General features: G+C 40.2%; 1 protein-coding gene across 2 annotated transcripts in view; it reads left to right on the top strand.

Moving 5' to 3' along the window:
* Positions 1-8: 8 nt before the first annotated feature.
* The window catches only part of PDHX (pyruvate dehydrogenase complex component X), a 71,688-nt gene continuing 51,386 nt past the window's right edge, over positions 9-20,310 (top strand). The window contains exons 1-2 of one of the 2 annotated variants that reach the window (XM_065943958.1): positions 9-209; positions 20,001-20,081. In XM_065943958.1, coding sequence (XP_065800030.1) covers positions 50-209; positions 20,001-20,081 — 241 coding nt within the window. In that variant the 5' untranslated portion in view covers positions 9-49. The remainder of the gene's footprint in view (positions 210-20,000; positions 20,082-20,310) is intronic. The other variant, XM_065943957.1, reaches the window with a different exon arrangement.

Genomic DNA, 20,310 nt, shown 5'->3' with positions numbered 1-20,310 from the left:
ACTGGGCGATCAGGCTGTGCCGAGGGCAGCCCAGGAGAAGGCCGGGAAGATGGCGGCCTCCTGGAGGGTAGGCTGTGACCCTCGGCTGCTGCGTTGCCTTCTGGGCTTTGGTAGTCGCAGAAGCTCAGAGCTGGTTAAGGGGGCTGCTAGGTGGTCTGTCGGCCGTGGAACTAGTTGGAGATGGTTTCACAGTACGCAGTGGCTGCGGGGTGAGTGGCCGGGGCTTGCTCAGCTTCTCTGTACCTGAGCAATGGGCCTGGGGCAGGGGCTTTTTGATCGAAGGCCTGCATCTGGGTGTGGTGGCGCCCGGAGCTCACCGTTCCCTAATCCTTTTTTCTGGGAGAGGGTCTGCTGACGTGGTCTAGTGCATGCTGCAAAGGGCTTTTTTGGAAGCTAGGAGAACTTGACTCCATCCCTGGCCGCCTGGCTTCGTCGTGACCTTGCCTTGGAATTTGGTTTCTGAGGCCTGTCTCAGGCCCCTTCCCAGTCATATTTCAGGTGTCTTTAGAGTTGGCTAATTGCCCAAGTTTGCTGACATTCAGACGTCATCGTTAGCTGCTTTTATTCATTCTCCTGGCCCGTCTCAGGAGAACTTCTAGGCCACTGGGATTGCTCTAGGCAAGGACTGGTGAAGGACCCCATTTGTAAATGTCTAGACATCATCAGACATAGGTCCGGAAGAATGTTTTAAGCAAAACATGAGCTTGAAAGAGTGAAAATTTAGGAGGGGAATCTTAGGAAGGTGTCGACTTAAACACACAACGTAAGAGTTGTGAGTTTAAGTTTTATTCGAGGTCTTACTGAGTTTTATAGCCTGGGAGACAGCGACTCAGCTCTGAGCGACTAATCTACAGGGGTGGGTGTGGGGGGTAAGCCAGCTTGCATATGAATTTTGTTTTGGCTAGGAAATGCATGCAGTCAAGTGTATATCTTAGCAAAGATTACTGCCGATCATAACAGGTATGTCATGTTAATGAGTTTAATATTTATTATCTTAGTGTTTTTCTATGGATGGGGAGATGTAAGAATCTAGGGTTATTTAAATTCTTCCTGAGATGTGCTTTGAACTGTCTTAGAGCCTGTTTATCCAAAGCAGAGTGCTTCATCTTGAATTCCTCTCAGGTCTGACTGTTGCTGGGCAACTGCCGTGAGTTGTGAATTAACCCTTGTGGAACTGGGCAGTCCTTGAAATTCCTTTTTCTTCACAAAATTTATTATAGAAAGTTGTCATTAAACACAACACGATTCTCCCAGTATTTAATAGTTTGCAATGTAGTGTGCCAGCCATTATTTTCCTTTACATGAGGGGCGAGTGCATATGTGTGATGTATCATTTTTACCTGCCAATCATTCAGTCCCTCCATATGATGAATTGTAATATAAAAAATTTGGCGTAGGCAAATGCCTACATTACAATTCATCGTATTCTGAGCTACTTGAGGCCCAGGGGGAAAAAAATATTGCATGAAGTTAATGGCATGGTGAGTGCACTGAGATTTTAAGGTTTAAGGGAACAATTTAACTTCTTCAGCCTTATGTTTCATAGCATTCCCTGTCTTCTCTTCCCCCAATTTGTTAAATAATGAACTTTCCTGCAGCTGCCAGAGATTCTGTCTGGGGTGGAATTCAGCAATCTACATTTTACAAACAACCTTTGGTGAATTTTCATGTACAAAATATCAACATTTGGTGTTTGATGGACTACACTCTGAGATTTGCTCTCTTAGAAAATCATGGAATGTTAAAAGCTCACTGTTAGGAGTAACTGAGAAAGAATGTTCTTATTAAACAGATACTTTTGAAAATCTTTGAACATTTTAAACTCTCTCTACTGAGAAAGGGGACAAGTGTTGCATACTCAAAAATGTGCATGCTGTTTTAGGGGTTTTGCTTAGACCCAAGTTGACAGTCCTTACCTGAGACATCATGACATTTTACCTACCCCTCAACACACTGTGAACAACTTACCTGTCTGCTTGAACTTCATCTGTAAGGAATCCTAGGAAAGCTGTGTTAGCTTCCTGGTGCCTCCCTCTTTGATATATACAGGACCCTGTTGATTATATTGGGCCCGCCTCAGTGATCTAGGGTTCTTTCCCTATTTCAAGATCAGTTTTTCAGTGGTGGTCCTCAGGAGTTTACCTGGTGAGCCAGTGGTTAAAGGACTTCGCTCACGGCTCAGTAGTAGAGAATCTACCTGTAGCGCAGGAGCTGCAGAAGACACAGGTTCGATCCCTGGGTCGGGAAGATCCTCTGGAGGAGGTCATGGCAACCCATTCCAGTATTCTTGCCTGGAGAATCCCACAGATAGAGGAGCCTGGTGGACTACAGTCCATAGGGTCACAAAGAGTTGGACATGACTGAAGCGACTTAGCATCCACACACGCACACTAACCAGTAGTTTAGATCACACTTCCACTGCACAGGGTGTGGGTTTGATCCCTGGTCAGGGAACTAAGATCCCACATGCTGTGCGGTACGGGGCCAAAAAATAAATGAATAAAAAAATATGCCAAAGTCATTAAAATTTTTTTGAATAAAGGTCAACTGTTTAGCAGTTCTAATCTCTTTTTCAACTTTAATTCCCTCTTGCCATGTAACATAACATATTCATAGGTTCTGGGGTTAGGACATCTTGGGTGTGGTGGGGCACAGGCATTAGTCTGTCTACACGAAAGCTGATTATTGTATGTTATTGGATAGCTGTAGGTTATTTGGAAATCTTAGATTTTTTTCCTAACGCTAAGCCAAATTTTGTCTTCTGACTTTTCACATACAGGTTTTTGTTTTGCCATGGTAAATGTACATGACAATCCTTGAACTATTTGCTTTACGGAGCTTGGATTACGAGGTGTTTGTTGGTTTTTCTCAAGCTTGGTAGAAATTACAGTTTCATAAAACTAAACAACTATTTGGTAGTCTATAGACTATGAATTTGACACAATTACTGAATTATTTCATCTTTCACTTAGCTGTCAAGGATTTAAAAATCAGTCAGTTGCGAAGTCACTTGGAGTTTTGGTTTCTTTAAAAGGTGTTTGTTGGCAGCATATTTATGAACTTATAGCATATGCCATGTGCTTAGCCCTTCTTAGAATTCCTTGTTCACTTCTCACAACCACCTAGTAAAGTTGGCATTATCTGCATTTTTATTGGGCAGAAGATACTAAGGCTCAGAGAAATTTAAGTGATACTTCCAAAGCCACACAACTGTAATGGTAATGAACCGAAAAGGAGCCATGTATTTTTTACTCTGTGTTTAACAAATCCTTAATTGTTTCATTCTCTGAACTGCAATGCAGTGTGTACTGAGAGGGTAGAGACTTATTCACCATAGTATTACTGAGTGAAGAAATGAGCCCTAGTTGCAAGGTACCTGGTAGCTGCTAAGAAAGTGGTTGGCCTGCTGAAGGAACAGGTTCTGTGTGTTCAGGCACATGGCCCATCTAGTCATGCCTCTGGAGATGGAATCCTGTGTTCTGTCTAGGCTTTGTCCTTAAAGTATGGGGAGGTAAACAACAGCAGTGTGGTTTCATTAGTGTGTGTAGTGAGCTCTGAGGGGCTAAGTTCAGGATGATAAGGGAGAACCTAAGAAGGCTTCCTGGAGGTGGCAGCCCTTTCAGGCTGAAAGAGTAGCAGACATAAAGGCCCAGAGGCTAGCTGTGATATTTACAGAAGTGGCAAAGCATTTGTAAACCATTTTTCATCACACCATAGGCATTTAACTTTGAAGAGTTTCCATTGCTGCCCTTTCAGAGAAAATGGCTTAGTTTGGAATTAATTAATAATTAATAAGATGTTAATATTGTTGGTTTTAAGTTGTCTCTGAGGAATAACATGTTGAATGTAAAATAACATGAGAGGAGGAAAATAAATGAGGTTCAGTCTTTGTAGTGCTTTGCCCAATATCTGACTATAAGCCTTGCATTTATAGATGTTAAATAAACATATCTGGGGAAGCTAAAAATCTTGAAAGTTGTGTTTAAAAAACGGGTCTACAGTATTGCATGTTTGCAGCCAATGAACCAGTCTGTGTCATTTTAGGAGAAAATTTATTGACAACATTTAAAAACTAGGAACTGTTTATCTAAACAGTCTAAATTTTTGTCTTCCTTTGAAAATTTAAAGTTAGGACCTATATGGTGACAGACGATTGAGACTGAGTAATGGCTGTTCTCTTCACGTAGGAAATTACATACTTTCTAGTTGACCATTTTCTCTTTGTTACCTCTCAGCCAGCAAGACTGAATGTCCTTTGAAATTTGTCATCACCTCTAGTTGTTCTTTTCTTGTACTCTTATCTCTATGGAAAGCAGAAAACGGGAGATAGGTTAGGAAAAATGGGAGAAAGCAGTGTGTGAGTGTGTGTATAAAGGAAGAAATTTATTATAGATTTAATATGAAAATGAAGCATGACTGAATCTGAAGAAACTCAAAAGGTGCTGCTAACCCACTTTCTCCTGTTTCCTCTAAGCATCTGAGTTTTTGATGGTGGTTTTATAAGAAGGAGAGGACTTCTTTGTTAAAGAGTCAATGGTGTGGCATGTTGACCTATAACAGACTTCCAGACATTTCTTGAGCAAAGATGGGTTTATTCGGGATCTGCGGAGAAGAGCAGGTTGGGGTGTGCAACCATGGGGAGCCACATGCTAATCCCCACAAGCTCGGTAAGGAGAATACTTAATACAGAGGGGCAGAGGAAGGTGGGAGGCTACAGTAAGCAAAGCGTCCACGGCTTTCCACTGGCTGAGTCCTCGCCAGGAAAGGAGAGGAATCAGTCTTCTTCCTGTTGGGCTTTGCAGTTATTACAGGGTGTGAGAGGTCCCCCTTCTGCTCTCCCTACTCTGTTTAATTGAAGTTTCTGTTTATTAATTTTCACAGTTATTTTTATCAAAGCATAAATACTGTTTTAGGCCTGGCTCTAATTAAATCTTTCGACACTGATATTGATGAGACTATTACTGTTCTTTGAGTTCTTTAACCATGGAAACAGAAACATACAGACTTGCTGAAATAAAGATATAGGATTTCTTAGAAGGGTACAACACCAGAGTGTTCTGGGCCATATCCATTTCTTGTAGGGATCCCATTGTCTGCTGTCTTTTCTCTGATTTACGTTGGTTTTCTCCACACTTGCCAATCTACTCATGATTTTTCTTTCTCTATCATGTCAACTTGCCTTGCCTTAATGCCGATGCAGGTCCTTACAGTCATTGCTCTTTCAGTTTAGTTCAAGCACACACCACCATTTTTGTGATCTAATTCCAGATTCCCTGGACAGAGAAGCTGATGACCCAATGTAGGTCAGTTGTGGTATAGAACACAGGGTTGATTCAATCAAAGACTGCAGTTCAGACATTTCCTTTAAAAGGGAAGTGTGAGTTGGGAATCAATGACGTCTGTTATTCTGACCACTTGATTAAAGTAGAGTGGTGAAGTCCTTTGTTTTAATTGTTTTGGGGTTAAGTATTGACTAGAGAAAATGGATGATCAATTAAGCAAGTCAGAATAGGCTACTCAGTAGTTGAGATCTGTGGTCATCTAAGGAAAACAGAAAGGGGATGAATGAGATCTTAGAAGCAGCAGCAGGAGAATCTGGTACGATTTGGATTATCAGGAAGTACTTAGTACTACTCATTGCTTTAAAACTTTAAATTCACGATATGGAAGTGGGATAATCCAAGGAGCCATTACATCCTGAACATTCCCTATTTGCCGGGCTTCATTTTAGATTCTTTTTGAATTTCCCGGGTGGTTTGGTGGTTAATGCTCTGCACACCAATGCAGGAAGCACAGGTTCGATCCCTGATCAGAGAATGAAGATCCTACAGGCCACACAGTGTGGCCTCAAAAAAAAAAGATTCTTTACCTCTGTTACTTCTAATTGTAAGAACCTTGCAAAGGTTAGTTGTGTTTTATGGGTGAAGAGATAGTCCGTGAGGTTTAGTGGTTTGTCCAAGGTTAGTAAGTGAATGACTACCTTGGAACTATGCACATGATACTATACAGAGGAAGAACAGAGGTCCTTGCTTGTTGGATATCTTGGAGTATACTGACTGACTGATCATGAAGTTGGGAACTGTAGACTGAATATTTGTGTCCTCCCCAAATTCATATATTGTAACCTGATGGGCAATGAGAGGGTATTAGGAGGTGGGGTCCTTTGGCAGGGGCCTGGGTCAGAGTGAGAGGAGCCCTCATGAGTGGGGTTTAATGCCCTTATAAAAGAGACTCCAAAGAGCTGCCTCACCCCTTCCACCATGGAAAGACACCACAAGAAGATGTGCTCTGTGAACCAGGAAGTGGGCCCTCATCAGCCACCATACCAAATTGGCCAGCATCATGATCTTGGACTCTCCAGCCTCCAGACCATGAGAAATAAATGTTGTCTCTAAGCCGCCAGTCTCAGGTATTTTCTCATAGCAGTCCGCATGGACTCAGGCACTGAGCAGCGGGATCATCAACTCAGGGCACGTGTTCACAAGAGAGGGTTACAGCCGAACAGAATCAGGTCTCTGCCAGCCAGAAAAAGTTGGAAAAGTGGGTTTGGGAATAATACGTAGCATTTATTGAGAGCTTACCATGCACCATTCCCCTTTCTCAGCCCTTTGTGTGAATTCCCTCCGTGCTTATGACAGCTAGTGCTGTGCTTGGGTGGTAGAAATCTAGTTTCAGCCCAGGCTGCCTGACACCAAAGCCAGTTCTTTCCCTAACCACAGCCTTCTTCAGTGCCAAGTAATAACTTGACTGTAGACATCAGCAGAGCAGTGTCAGCGTGCTGAAGGTTTGTTCACTCTCTATGTTTTAGCGAACAGCTGCTTTTTTTTTTTTAATAAGTGAGGCATTTGAGTAATATCTACATTGTGAAATGTTATTTCAGCAGCAGTTGTGATGTTCTAAGTTATTTTAAATAATGTAAGATACTAACCTTCTAGATCGTGTATAAAGGATATTAGGACCATTCAAAAGTTAAAGTATATGTCAGTGTCCTCTCTGTAAGTTTCTAAGATGATCCACTCTTGAATATACCTTATTGTTATCTTGAGCATCATTTGCCTTTTTGACAAAATGTGTAAATCCCCAAACTGTTAGTCATATGTTCATTCTTCCACTACACTCTGGAGTGGTGATTTCTTTTTGCGTTTGTTCCAGGATTGCAAAATTAACTGGGATTCATGTAGAACTTAAATTTTCTAGTTTAATATCAGGAAGACCAGTGCTGAGCTGAAACCTCTTCTGAAGTGTTTGGTTTCTTTCGCTCAGGAAATAGTTCTGCAGCCATACTGACATATACTTCAGATCACTGGGTGGGTACTAAGTGTATGGAGGAACCAACAGGTTCTGTAAACAAAGGGGGATGTATCGTGCCTCTTTATTTTTTGTATTTGGTAAGGTGAACGTGCTAACCGCTACACGACGAAAACTATTTTTTGTATTTGGTAAGCAATCCATTTACTGTAGCTGATGGTCTACTGGATATTTTCCTGCAATCACGGTCTTTCTTGTATTAGCAAAACATTTCTAGGGAAGAATTATGGTTGGTAAATTTATAATTCAGGAGCATTTCTTTGGGAATCTCTTAGCACTGATTTTTTTTAGAGGGGCATACATAAATCTATTTGAAAACTGAAAAACTCTATCACTTCTTCAGAAAAATGCAAAATTTTGTATGTGATTCCCGGGAACTTGTAGATCTCCCTGTAATTTATCTATAATGCCACCTGGTCTCCGACCTGTTACCATGAACATTTTGGCTATTTCCTATAGAAAATAACTGTGCTACTTTGCAAGGGTATTTACCATATCAGAGAACAAGAAAGGTGTTAGGCAAGAATACTGGAGTGGGTTGCCATGCCCTTCTCCTGGGCATCTTCATGACCCAGGGATTGAACCCAGGTCCCCCACATTGCAAGTGGATTCTTTACTGACTGAGCCCCCACGGAAACCCAAGAATACTGGAGTGGGTAGCCTATCCCTTCTCCAGGGGGTCTTCCCAATCCAGGAATCAAACCAGGGTCTCCTGCATTGCAAGCAGATTCTTTACCAGCTGAGCTACCAGGAAAACCCCTCTCAGCTCATACTGTTCGTTCAAATGGAGTGACCTGCCTGTGGTTTGAAATTTTCCTTGTTATTTAATGCCACCCTCCTAAATCTTCTTATACCCCCTGTCAGGGAATTGGATGACACCCCAAAAATGGGTAATTTGACTGGAGTTTAATAAGTGACCATTTTTGTGAACTTAGGGTGTAGAGATGGCACAGTACTAAGGGACTATTTGAGTAAGGTGCTGTGATCATCTCAGCTTGAAGAGGCGTGGACAAGGAGCGCTTCGTGAACTGGGAAGTGGGGAGCCTTTGTGATCTCTGATGGAGCTTCCCTTCAGTTAAAGGATCCAGCCAGGTCAGATGACCCCACAAGGAGGGAGCTGAGGAAATAACCTGACCTCACTCTCCTCTCTCCTTTTCAGTCTCCTTATGCTTCCTGTTGGTGGAACCCAACTGGAGGCCAAAGCAAGGAAGCCTGTTAGTGTAGCCTGTTTAGTAGTGTTGAGGGGTTGACGAGTAGATCTGTAAGGGCAGATGGGAGACACCTTGCAGGCCCACCTGACTTACACCCATTAGTCATTACACTTTATACCTCAGGTTTAGCACTGATGCCATCAAATACGGCTCACGTGTATGTGTATGGCAGGTCTCATGCTAAGAGGGGAAGAGAGTGAGTGTAGTTTCTACACTTGGAAGAACCACATGAGGTTTCCTTGGACTGTTTCCCTGGGCCAATGCTTTGCCAAGAGCAAGCACAGGCTCTTCATAACTGACCTGATTTTTAATAGGATTTTTCTGTCTACATTTGAATAACTGAATAGGAATCAAGGCTATGTAGGCTTTTGGGGCACTTTTTATAGGAAGAAGGATGTTGTTTTTGGAGCAGAGGCATCTAATTTGGATTTCTGTGTTTTGTTTTTTTTTAACTAGTACTCCTAAATCAAGTCATCCTTGATTCCTAACTTTCCCATGCCACATCTGAACTACCAGAAATTCTCATTGGCTCTACCTTTTAAATGTAATCTGACCACTCCTCACCACTTGTTCCACCAACTAGCCTGGCCCAGGCTACCACCACCCCTAATCCAGTTTATTGCAGGAGCATCCCAGAAGATGTCCCCGCCACACCCTTGGCCCGGTACGAACTCTTCTCCCTGCAGCTTTCAGGGTGTCACTTTTAAATTATAAACCAGGTCATGTTACTCTTCTGCTGAAAACCCTCCAAGAGCTTCTCTTTAATCTCGGAAGAAAATCTGAAGTCCTGACTGGTTTCCAAGGCTCAGTATGATACACACCCCCCACCTGTATGACTTCAGCTCTAGCCGTGCCTCTCCTCACGCTGGCACACGGCTCCCTCGGTGAATTCTGAACATACCAAGTATGCTCTCGGCTCATTCTTGCGCTTGCGCTCTCCTCTGTCTAGAAGGCCCTTCCGTCAGAGATTTGCTTGGCTTCTTCCATTCAGTTCTGCTCACTTTGTCAGAGGAAGGCTTCTCTGATGAACCAGGAAAATAGTTCCTCCCCTGCAACTGGTTCCCCTTACCTTCCTTACTTTTCTCGGAAGGATCTGGTCCTTTACATGCCTTTTCAGTCTCAGGACAAGTATTCTAACTCAGTAAAGGAGAACAGGTAACACGTTCATGGGTATCTTCACTTTGTATTTAAAATCCCATTATTTTAGCTTTATAGTTGAGACCATCTCAAAGCATGTGCAGTTTTTCTTTTCCTTTTTGTCATTATATCCTTGTGAACATAGCTATGCCTATGGCACTGCAAACAAGTTCAGTTTTTTATTGTGTTTGTTTATTTTACTCACTTAAAATTTTTATTTTCATGCCTTTTCATTGTTATTTATATAATGTCAAACCCATTAACCATGTATTAAAGTGTACTGGAAGGTACTATGGCTATGTACTATTAGGTACTAGTCCCAGCATACTTTTTTGAACTTATAACTTGACTCACTTTTCATTTTCATTATGTCCTACTCTTTAGCCAAACTAAGCTATGTTTTCTTCCTCTTGGTTTGCATATGATGTTTCCCTAACCTGGAATATCTCTGTTGGTCCCTCACCATGTTTTCTTTGCCTGGCAGATTTTTTAAAATTAAATGTTATTTTTTAATTGTAAAAAATATATATAAAATTTACTATTTTCACTATTTTTAAATGTATATTTCCAGGGCATTGAGAGTATTCACACTGTTGAATGGCCATTACTGTGGTCTCCAAAACTTTTTCATCATCTCAAACTGAAACTCTGTACCCATTAAACAGTAACTCCCCATTCCCACTCTACCCAGCCCTTGGTAACCACTGTTCTACCTCCTCTCTGAATTTGCCTATTTAGGTAGGTATCTCATTAAAAATGGAATCATAAAATATTTGTCTTTTTGTGTCTGGTTTATTTCACTTAGTATGTTTTCAGGTTTCATCCATGTCATTGCAGCTATCTGAATTTCATCTGTTTGGAGGCCAAATCACATCTTATTGGCTGTATATACCACATTTTGTTTATCCATTCATGTATCAATGGACGCTTGGGTGGTTTGCACTTTTTGGCCGCTGTGAATAGTGCAGCTATGAACATGGTTGTGCAAACACCTATTCCTGTTCCTGCTTTCATTTCTTTTGGGTATATAGCCAGAAGTGAGATTGCCTCATCTAATAAATGATCATTCAGTGTTTAATGTTTTGAGGAACCATTGGGTTGTTTTTCCACACAAGCTGCATTGTTTTACTTTCCCTCCGGTAGTGCACAAAGGCTCTTAATTTCTCCACATCTTGCCAACACTTGTTTTCTGTGTTTTGATAACAGCCATTCTAACGAGGATGAAGCGGTGCTAGCACGCAAATCAAGATTTCCTTTCCTGAGCAGCTAGAGTCTCGTCTCTCAGCCCCTTGGCGTTCCGACAGCACGGTTATCTGCTACCCTCTAGCACTTGTGTGTTTGTCCTGACTTCCCATTTAAACTATAATCCTTTGAGGTCAGGATTCTGGTCTTCCATGGGTTGAGGGCTAGGACAGCAGGAGCTCTGTAAGCATTTGCCGAATGCCTCATTTGCCTTTCGCTTTAGTAGGCAGTATTATGACAGCCCCACAGGAGGTACAACATTTGCCAGTGACGTTAATGAGAATTAGGGTTTCAAATGTGCAGTAGAGTTAAAGAGTTCAAGAGTTAATGTACTTTAGCAATGAGGACAAGGCTGGATAAGGTAAAGAGTAGGAAGGAAACCTTTAAGTGTAGGTTGGGAAGGTGAGGGGAACCTGTGAATCTGTCTCTCCTTACCTGAATGAATCGTGAAGTAAGATGTTGGGGGGGGGGGGGTCGCTTCAGTCATGTCCAACTCTTTGCAACTCTATGGACTATAGACCATCAGGCTCCTCTGTCCATGGGACTCTCCAGGCAAGAATACTGGAGTGGGTAGCCATGTCCTCCTCCCAACCCAGAGATCGAACCTGTGGCTCTCCTGCCTCTGCATTGGCAGGCAGATTCTTTACCACTAACCACCTATGAAGCCCAGGACATCATCATGTATCTAGCCACCTGCATGTCATCCTCTTAACCCTCACTGTGCTGCCTATTAACGGCTAACATTTTTTGAAACTTAACTTTTTGCCAGGCCCCATTGTAACGACTTGACATGTGTAACCTCATTTAGACCTCTTTTATTAAATAATAGCTTATTTTAATACAATAGTGCGTGTGTATAGTTTAAATAGGCAAATGGTACTAAGAAGCTTATGGCAACACAGTGGATCTCTGACCCATCTTTTCCTACTTCCCTAGTCATCTTCCTCCTTAGAAGCAACACTGTCCTGTGGCATTTGCTCATCTCTCTATATTATATATTATCTATGGATGACTTCTGATCAGTCATCCCCCTGTTTTCTCCCCCATTCTCCCAATGTAGTTATTTTTCAATTCTTAATTAAATCTATATTTAGTGTTTACACCAACCAAGTATGCTTAACTGAGAATTGTTGTGTATCATACCATATTATGACTGTTACCTTTCTAACTTAGCTAGCGTGTGAGATGAGTGCAATCATGCTGCAGTTTGAACATTCTTTGGCATTGCCTTTCTTTGGGATTGGAATGAAAGCTGACCTTTTCCAGCCCTGTGATCCAAATTTGCTTCCATATTGAGTGCAGCACTTTCACAGCATCATCTTTTAAGATTTGAAATAGCTCAACTGGAATTCCATCATCTCCATTAGCTTTGTTCATAGTAATGCTTCCTAAGGCCCACTTGACTTCGCATTCCAGGATGTCTGGCTCTAGGTGAGTGATCACACCATCATGGTTATCTGGGTCATGAAGAGCTTTTTTTGTATAGTTCTTCTGTGTATTCTTGCCACCTCTTAATATCTTTTGCTTTTGTTCAGTCCATACCATTTCTGTCCTTTATTGTGCCCCTCTTTGCATGAAATTTTCCCTTGGTATCTCTAATTTTCTTGAAGAGATCTCTAGTCTTTCCCTTTCTATTATTTTCCCTATTTCTTTGCATTGATCACTGAGGAAGGCTTTCTTATCTCTCCTTGCTATTCTTTGGAGCTCTCCTTTTAAATGGGTTTATCTTTCCTTTTCTCCTTGCCTTTAGCTTCTCTTCTTTTCTCAGCTATTTGTAAGGCCTCATCAGACAACCATTTAGCCTTTTTGCATTTCTTTTTCTTGGGGATGGTCTTGATCACTGCCTCTTGTACAATGTCATGAAATTCTTCCATCCATAGTTCTTCACGCATTCTGTCTATCAGATCTAATCCCTTGAATCTATTTGTCATTTCCACTGTATAATCAAAGGGATTTGATTTAGGTCGTGCCTGAATGGTCTAGTGGTTTTCCCTACTTTCTTCAATATAAGTCTGAATTTGGCAATAAGGAGTTCATGATCTGAGCCACAGTCAGCTCCCAGTCTTGTTTTTGCTAGCTATATAGAGCTTCTCCATCTTTGGCTGCAAAGAATATAATCAGTCTGATTTCAGTATTGACCATCTGGTGATGTCCATGTGTAGAGTCTTCTCTTGTGTTGTTGGAAGAGGGTGTTTGCTATGACCAGTGTGTTCTCTTGGCAAAACTCTTAGCCTTTGAGCTGCTTCATTTTGTACTCAAAGGCCAAATATGCCTGTTACTCCAGGTATATCTTGACTTCCTACTTTTGCATTCAAGTCCCCTATAATGAAAAGGACATCTTTTTTGGGTGTTCATTCTAGAAGGTCTTGTAGATCTTCATAGAACTGTTCAACGTCAGCTTCTTGCATTCCTGGTCGGTGTTATTGCAATGCTATTCAATAGCTATTGAGCTGTTTCAATGCTAACAAAGTAATGCTCACAATTCTCCAAACTAGGCTTCAGCAGTACGTGAATCGTGAACTTCGAGATGTTCAAGCTGGATTTAGAAAAGGCAGAGGAACTAGAGATCAAATTGCCAACATCCGTTGGGTCATCGAAAAAGCAAGAGTTCCAGAAAAACATCTACTTCTGCTTTATTGATATGCCAAAGCCTTTGACTGAGTGGATCACAACAAACTGGAAAATTCTTAAAGAGATGAGAATACTAGACCACCTGACCTGCCTCCTGAGAAATCTGTATGCAGGTCAAGAAGCAACAACTAGAACTGGACATGGAAGAACAGACTGGTTTCAAGTCGGGTAAGGAGTACATCAAGGCTGTATATTGTCACCCTGCTTATTTAACTTATATGCAGAGTACATCATGCAAAATGCCAGGCTGGATAAAGCACAAGCTGGAATCAAGATTGCTGGGAGAACTATCAATAACCTCAGATATGTAGATGACACCACCCTTATGGCAGAAAATGAAGAGGAACTAAAGAGCCTCTTGAAAGTGAAAGAGGAGAGTGAAAAAGTTGGCTTAAAACCAAATATTCAGAAAACTAAGATCATGGCTTACAGTCCCATAACTTCAAGACAAATAGATGGGGAAACATTGGAAATAGTGAGAGACTTTAGTTTCTTTGGCTCCCAAATCACTGCAGATGGTGACTGCAGCCCTGAAATTAAAAGATGCCTCTTCCTTGGAAGAAAAGCTATGACCAACCTAGACAGCATATTAAAAAGCAGAGACATTACTTTGCCAACAAAGGTCTGTCGAGTTAAAGCTGTGATTTTTCCAGTAGTCATGTATGAATGTGAGAGTTGGACTATAAAGAAAGCTAAAGACTGAAGAATTGGTGCTTTTGAACTGTGGTGTTGGAGAAGACTCTTGAGAGTCCCTTGAACTGCAAGGAGATCCAACCAGTCAATCCTAAAGGAAGTCAGGCCTAAATATTCATTGGAAGGACTGATGCTGAAGCTGAAACTCCAATACTTTGGCCACCTGATTGGAAGAACTGACTCATTTGAAAAGACATTCATGCTGGTAAAAGATTGAAGGCAGGAAGAGAAGGGGACAACAGAGGATGAGATGGTTGGATGGCATCACCGACTTGATGGACATGAGTTTGTGTGAGCTCTGGGAGCTGGTGATAGACAGGGAGGCCTGGCGTGCGGCATTCCATGGAGTTGCAAAGAGTCTGACACTACTGAGCAACTGAACTGAACTGAGCTGAACTGACCTTTTTCTGCATTTTTTCAAATCTTTGCCTCTATTCTTTTTTCTTTAACTTGCCTGTTTGTCCCACACCATCCTATACCTACCTGACACAGTTTCTGGTATTGTCAGGCACATCAGCTGTTTTTTCAGTTAATATTCTTTTGTAGTTTCTGTATTTCTCTAGGTGTGTAGGTTCAACCTGTCTCCCAAAGGTCCTCTCTTTTACCTCTACAGAGGAAACAACCTCCAATCTTCTGGTGAAGGATGGTGGTGTTACTCAGAACTTAAATAGCATTCACCGAAGTCTTCAAAGGGCCAATATTTCCAAAGGTCCTCAGTACTGCCAGTTCTTGGACCTTTGGGAAATTCTCTTATAAACCAGGTTGATTATCTCAGTTTTTTCCACTTCTGGTTTAGCTTTCAACTTTCTTAGACTCTCTTAGTCAATCATTTGTCTTCCTATCTACATTATTCACTTTTCTGCTTCCAGAGTGTGTTCTGGTATTCTTTCTTTTCTCTCTGTTCTTGTGGGTTTATGTCTGAAAATAACAAGAAACAAAGAAACAAAACGCATGTATAAAAAAGCCATCAACTAAAGACAGGTACTGTCGTCATTTTGGAGTGAGTCAGTCCTTTCAGTCTTTGTGTACATACAAGCTAAACAGGTAGAACTTGGATTATGCCGTGTGTGTGTGTGTGTGTGTGTGTGTGTGCGCGCGCGCGCGTGCAGTTGCTAAGTTGTATCTGACTCTGCAACCCCACGGCCTGCAGCACTGCTTCCCTGCCCTTTACTATGCCATGTGTAAGTGTACTGTTTGAGGGACATCTTTCAGTATGTTTGTTACTTTAAATACTAATATTCACACAAACTATTATGCATATGTTTTCTGTTGTTGCTCATTGACATTTTCAACCTATTCTTATATCAAAATAAGTATTTGAACAAAGACCCATGTGACATCTTTACCTTTCTTTATTCAAAACTGCAGTGTTAATATTACTTTGTGCCCTGGTACTGATTTTGAAATTATTTGTACTTCATATGGCCTTTTTTCATTTGAACAAAGACCCATGTGACATCTTTACCTTTCTTTATTCAAAACTGCAGTGTTAAGATTACTTTGTGCCCTGGTACTGATTTTGAAATTATTTGTACTTCATATGGCCTTTTTTCATCCAGCCTGCAGGTGGCAGAATTGCTTTATTTAAGCAGAAATTTTAAAGGTCAATTTTATTTAATGAGTTCTTGCGTTAGAAAGAGAAGTGATTAAATGAAAAGCTTTCTATTAGGAAATAAGCAAATTAAGGTAAAGAATAGAGAGCTGTGCTAATAAAGTGTTGGGTAATTTATTTCTTCGATTTGTCTATCTTCACTTCATGATTTTTGTGTTTGGATTATAGTTGTATTAATGGAACAGAGCATGACCCTCAAGCAGTACCATATGTAAATTGTGGAATTTCCTTAATTGTTAGAGTAATGGAGCTTAGATCTGCTTCATATTAGCCGCCAAGCTATTTGTTCTGCCTTTGTATTTTAAGAGTTTACTTATATTAATCTTTTTTTTTTTAATCTAGAGACCTTTTAGAATTGATGTGTAGATCTTCAATTTAAAACTTTTTTTAATAGGTTTTGCTGATCTATGAGTGTTTTAAAATTAAAGACATGCTTTAGAGAATAAGAAATCAGATTAGTACACTATATTTGAAGTTGAAAACTGAATTATGCTTTAGAAAGATTGGAAGATCAGGTTTGAAGAAATTAGGAATTGTTTAGAAAAACTGCTATCGTGTCAGTGAGTGATCGATTGCTCGTAGGCTCGAATGCCTGATGAAGAGGGTAAAGCAGCAATATACTAAGAAGAAATGTGCTCTAAAAATGTGAAATATACTAAGAAATGACAGTGCCGTTCTATTGAGTCAGAAAGAGATTAAAACAATTGTGATGGCTTGATGAGACTCTAAAATCAGTATATTTAAATATAACCTGGAAATGTGCATTACTCTAGTTACCTTAAAATATTTTAAATATTGTCTTTAACTGCTACAGAAGGGCAGACATATCAGCCAATAGATATAGTTTTCAGCTTGATAAAAAACAACACTAAAATGACTACAAGAGGGTTAAAGTTAACAAAATATGGGGCGTTTTTTGAGTACTAATTGAAATAACCTGTATGACCAGGGGAATAAAAAACCACATTTCCTTTATTATTGCTGTAGTTGTGCCCGTTTATAAATAGGAACTGTGGTTGGTGCCCTTTTCAAGGCCTCCTCGGTTTGCTAGGAGAAAGATAGAATATACTGCTTATATGAGAAGGGAAGTGATATATAGCTTCTAATGGAGTTAAGCAATGTTATGTATAGGTTAAAATTCAAGGAGTCTAGAAGAGCCCATACTATCTTCAAAAGAATTGATGGCAGCCATCAGATATTAGTTATGTGCAGCCCTTCATTCAAAACTGGTATTATGATTATATAATTACCTTCCCACTGAAAAAAATATATTTGGAAAAGATGTGTGTAATATTCAGGGAGAATGAGGATATACTAGAATGAAATATTCCTTTTCATTAATAATACTTCCTTTTTAAAATGATTTTCTAGCATGAGAGTCTGAGGATAGATTGGTCAGATTAATCAGAAAACACGTTGCACATTTTACTCTCCATAAGTCGGTATAATCAATCAGGAGATAGTACTGAATAATGGAAATGTCCAGAATTTCTTTGTTTTTTTGTCACCTTCATTTCAGAGAAGGATCATGATCTATTACAAAATTTTTATGTTTTATTGTCATTATTCAGAGAAGCAATTCCAGTTCACCCATGAAGGGTGGCTGTATGAGGAATGATGTTTTACTTTTAAAATATGAAAAATTTTGTGGTTCTTGATGTGGGAATTCATAAAATAATGTGAAATTTTCATAATAAAGTACTTAATGTCAGAAATAATGGAAAATGTGATAGTCTCATAGGTGAGAGATTATAATAGGAGAGAATCATAAAATAAATATTAGTTGTGTCATGGCACCTAGAACCAAGGTATAAAAATATTGAAGAGAGACTTTGTTTTGAGAAAATCGAGTTCGTGTTTGTCATACATCAGAATCTGGACATAGAATCATTGCAGTTCATTTAGTTTGCCCCCTTGTATTGAAACTCTTATTTGATGTATAAATTTGCTATGTATGTGATTGTGAAGTATTCCATCTCATAATGTCAGGCTTGAACTTTTAATAGAGAGGGATTGTTAGGCTATTTGATTAGACACATGAAGAATACTCATGTTTGAATTTCTGAGTGAATAGGCTATAAATAACTGATGATTAATTAATTGATGGTCCATATTGGTAAGGATCATCAATTATTGATGAGTGGTAATAGAGTGTAGGAGAGTACAGCCTTGAGAGTTAGGCAGAATTCAGATCCCTCGACCAGGGGCTATATTTTTCTCATTGATGAAATGGGTGTGTTGACTTAGAATTTGGTTTGGGCTCTGTCATTGTCGGGGTATTAAGAGTGATGATTCTACATTTGTTTCCTTATAGTTTAGTACCAGTTGAGAAAGAGGCAAAAAGTCAGACGGATGGAGATCAGAGTAACAGTTTTAATGCTGATGAGTTTGTTCAATTGGAAAATGTGACTTAAGTCTGTTGGACTCCTCAGTACAGCCCCTGTGTAGACTTCGGGCTTTTGTTTGAGAGAGAGAGTTTGTGTATATAAACTACACATCCTGAGTAACTTCCTAGCACCCACTGGGTCTGCTGGCAGGGACAGAGAGAGTTGGACTTTCTCTCTGCTTTGAAGGGCAGGTCCATTTATGCCTAGTGCATAGAAGAACTGAAGGGAAAATAAAGGCTCCCAATAGGCAGGCAGGTCTTATAATGAGGAAAAGACTGAGGCAGGTGTCTTTGTTCAGATCCTTTTCCCTGTCCTTTAGAGGGGAGTGAATGAAAACTGGAGGGAGGACAGAAACTTCCTTTCAAATATTTCAGAGATGGAACTCCTTTACCGTGAAGCCATAGGAACTCCCCATTTGAAATTACATTAAAATTATTTGTTTCCCAAAGAAAATGTTTAACTTCATTTAACATTTAGTATTAAACCCCAAAACATCAATGGGGAGAAAAAGTCCTGTTCTACTCTTTTCCACATTTGAAATATGCTAGATGTGATATGATTTGCTTCTTTATGTCAGAGTGTCAGAGAGTTGAATAATCTTAAGAAGAGAATAAGTTTTGTGGAAGATTTCAGGGAATGTAGTTTGTGACTGTGGCTGCTGCTAAATAAGCACTGGAGTGGGTAACTGTTTATTAATATAAACTTCCTGTAAATTGTAATGTAACAACTGTGTGCTCTGGTCCTGGAAAGTGGAACTCTTGGGAACCACATCTGGCAAATATATGAAGTGTCTTCTTTTTTGATACCTGAGGGAAAAGTAGCTCTGCTTTATTGAGAGGTCCCCCTGGCTTGTGTCTATCTTTTTGGATCCTTAATCGAATTCTGGTATAGAACACAATCTCAGACTAATTTAACTACATAAGTTCTCTTGCCAGATCATCCGCAACAAGGCAAACCTCTCCTTTTCACACTTAGCAGCAAGAACCCTTGATTCTTGAATAGTTTATAATGTTGCTGCTACTGCTGCTGCTGAGTCACGTCAGTCGTGTCCGACTGTGTGCGACCCCATAGACGGCAGCCCACCAGGCTCCCGTCCCTGGGATTCTCCAGGCAAGAATACTGGAGTGGGTTGCCATTTCCTTCTCCAGCGCGTGAAAGTGAAGTCGCTCAATCCGACTCTTAGCGACCCCATGGCTTACCAGGCTCCTCCGTCCATGGGATTTCCCAGGCAAGAGTACTGGAGTGGGGTACCAGGCTCCTCCATCCATGAGATTTCCCAGGCAAGAGTACTGGAGTGGGGTGCCATTGCCTTTTCCATTATATAATGTTAGATGAAAGTAAAAACACAACCAGTTTCTTAAAGTTTAATCTTGATTATTCTCTTGTAAATCTAATCTTAATTATTGTGTTTTAGGTTATCAGAAACCAGTTTATTTTCTTTTTATTTGTCTTTTCCTTTGGTTGTTTTACCTGTAAATATTTTTTTGTAGTGACAAAAGGGGAAGGAGAAAAAGATGAAACATAAGTCAACTTTTTTCTTTTTTAATCTTGTAAGCACGTGGCTTGAAAATGTGCATAGAGGACTTCGGGGAACGATGAAAAAGGAATTGAAAATATTCTGGAAGAGATGACTGAGCACTTGGTTGGACCAGTTGGGTGTCTTTCAGACTGGGGTATTTTTGTCCTCAGATTGAATTTCATACTAATTTACTTGAACGTTTTGTTGCCTCATGAGGTGTATTACTTTTTGTGTTTAATCTTTCCTTTTTTCAATTTCAGCTGATCCTATTAAGATACTAATGCCGTCACTGTCTCCTACAATGGAAGAAGGGAACATTGTGAAGTGGCTGAAAAAGGAGGGTGAGTAGTGTGCATTACTAATACCTGTGTTATTTGATCATTTTTGTTTTTCCCTAAAATCTTCTGGTTTACACAGTACATGATATACATAAAATGATCGGTTCTTATGCTTGTTAACCTTTACTATTTAAATAAAAATTTCTTGTGCTAATGTAGCAAAGGTTTTAAGGGGTTAGCCTGTATCTTTTCACAAGCAAGCAGAGAATGATCAGCTATTTTAAGGCTTTTT

This window comes from Muntiacus reevesi, chromosome 9 (genome assembly GCF_963930625.1).
Source record: "Muntiacus reevesi chromosome 9, mMunRee1.1, whole genome shotgun sequence".
In the NCBI taxonomy this organism is placed as follows: domain Eukaryota; kingdom Metazoa; phylum Chordata; class Mammalia; order Artiodactyla; family Cervidae; genus Muntiacus; species Muntiacus reevesi.
Note: the sequence above shows the minus strand (reverse complement) of the source record. Positions and strands in the feature narration are given on the sequence as shown.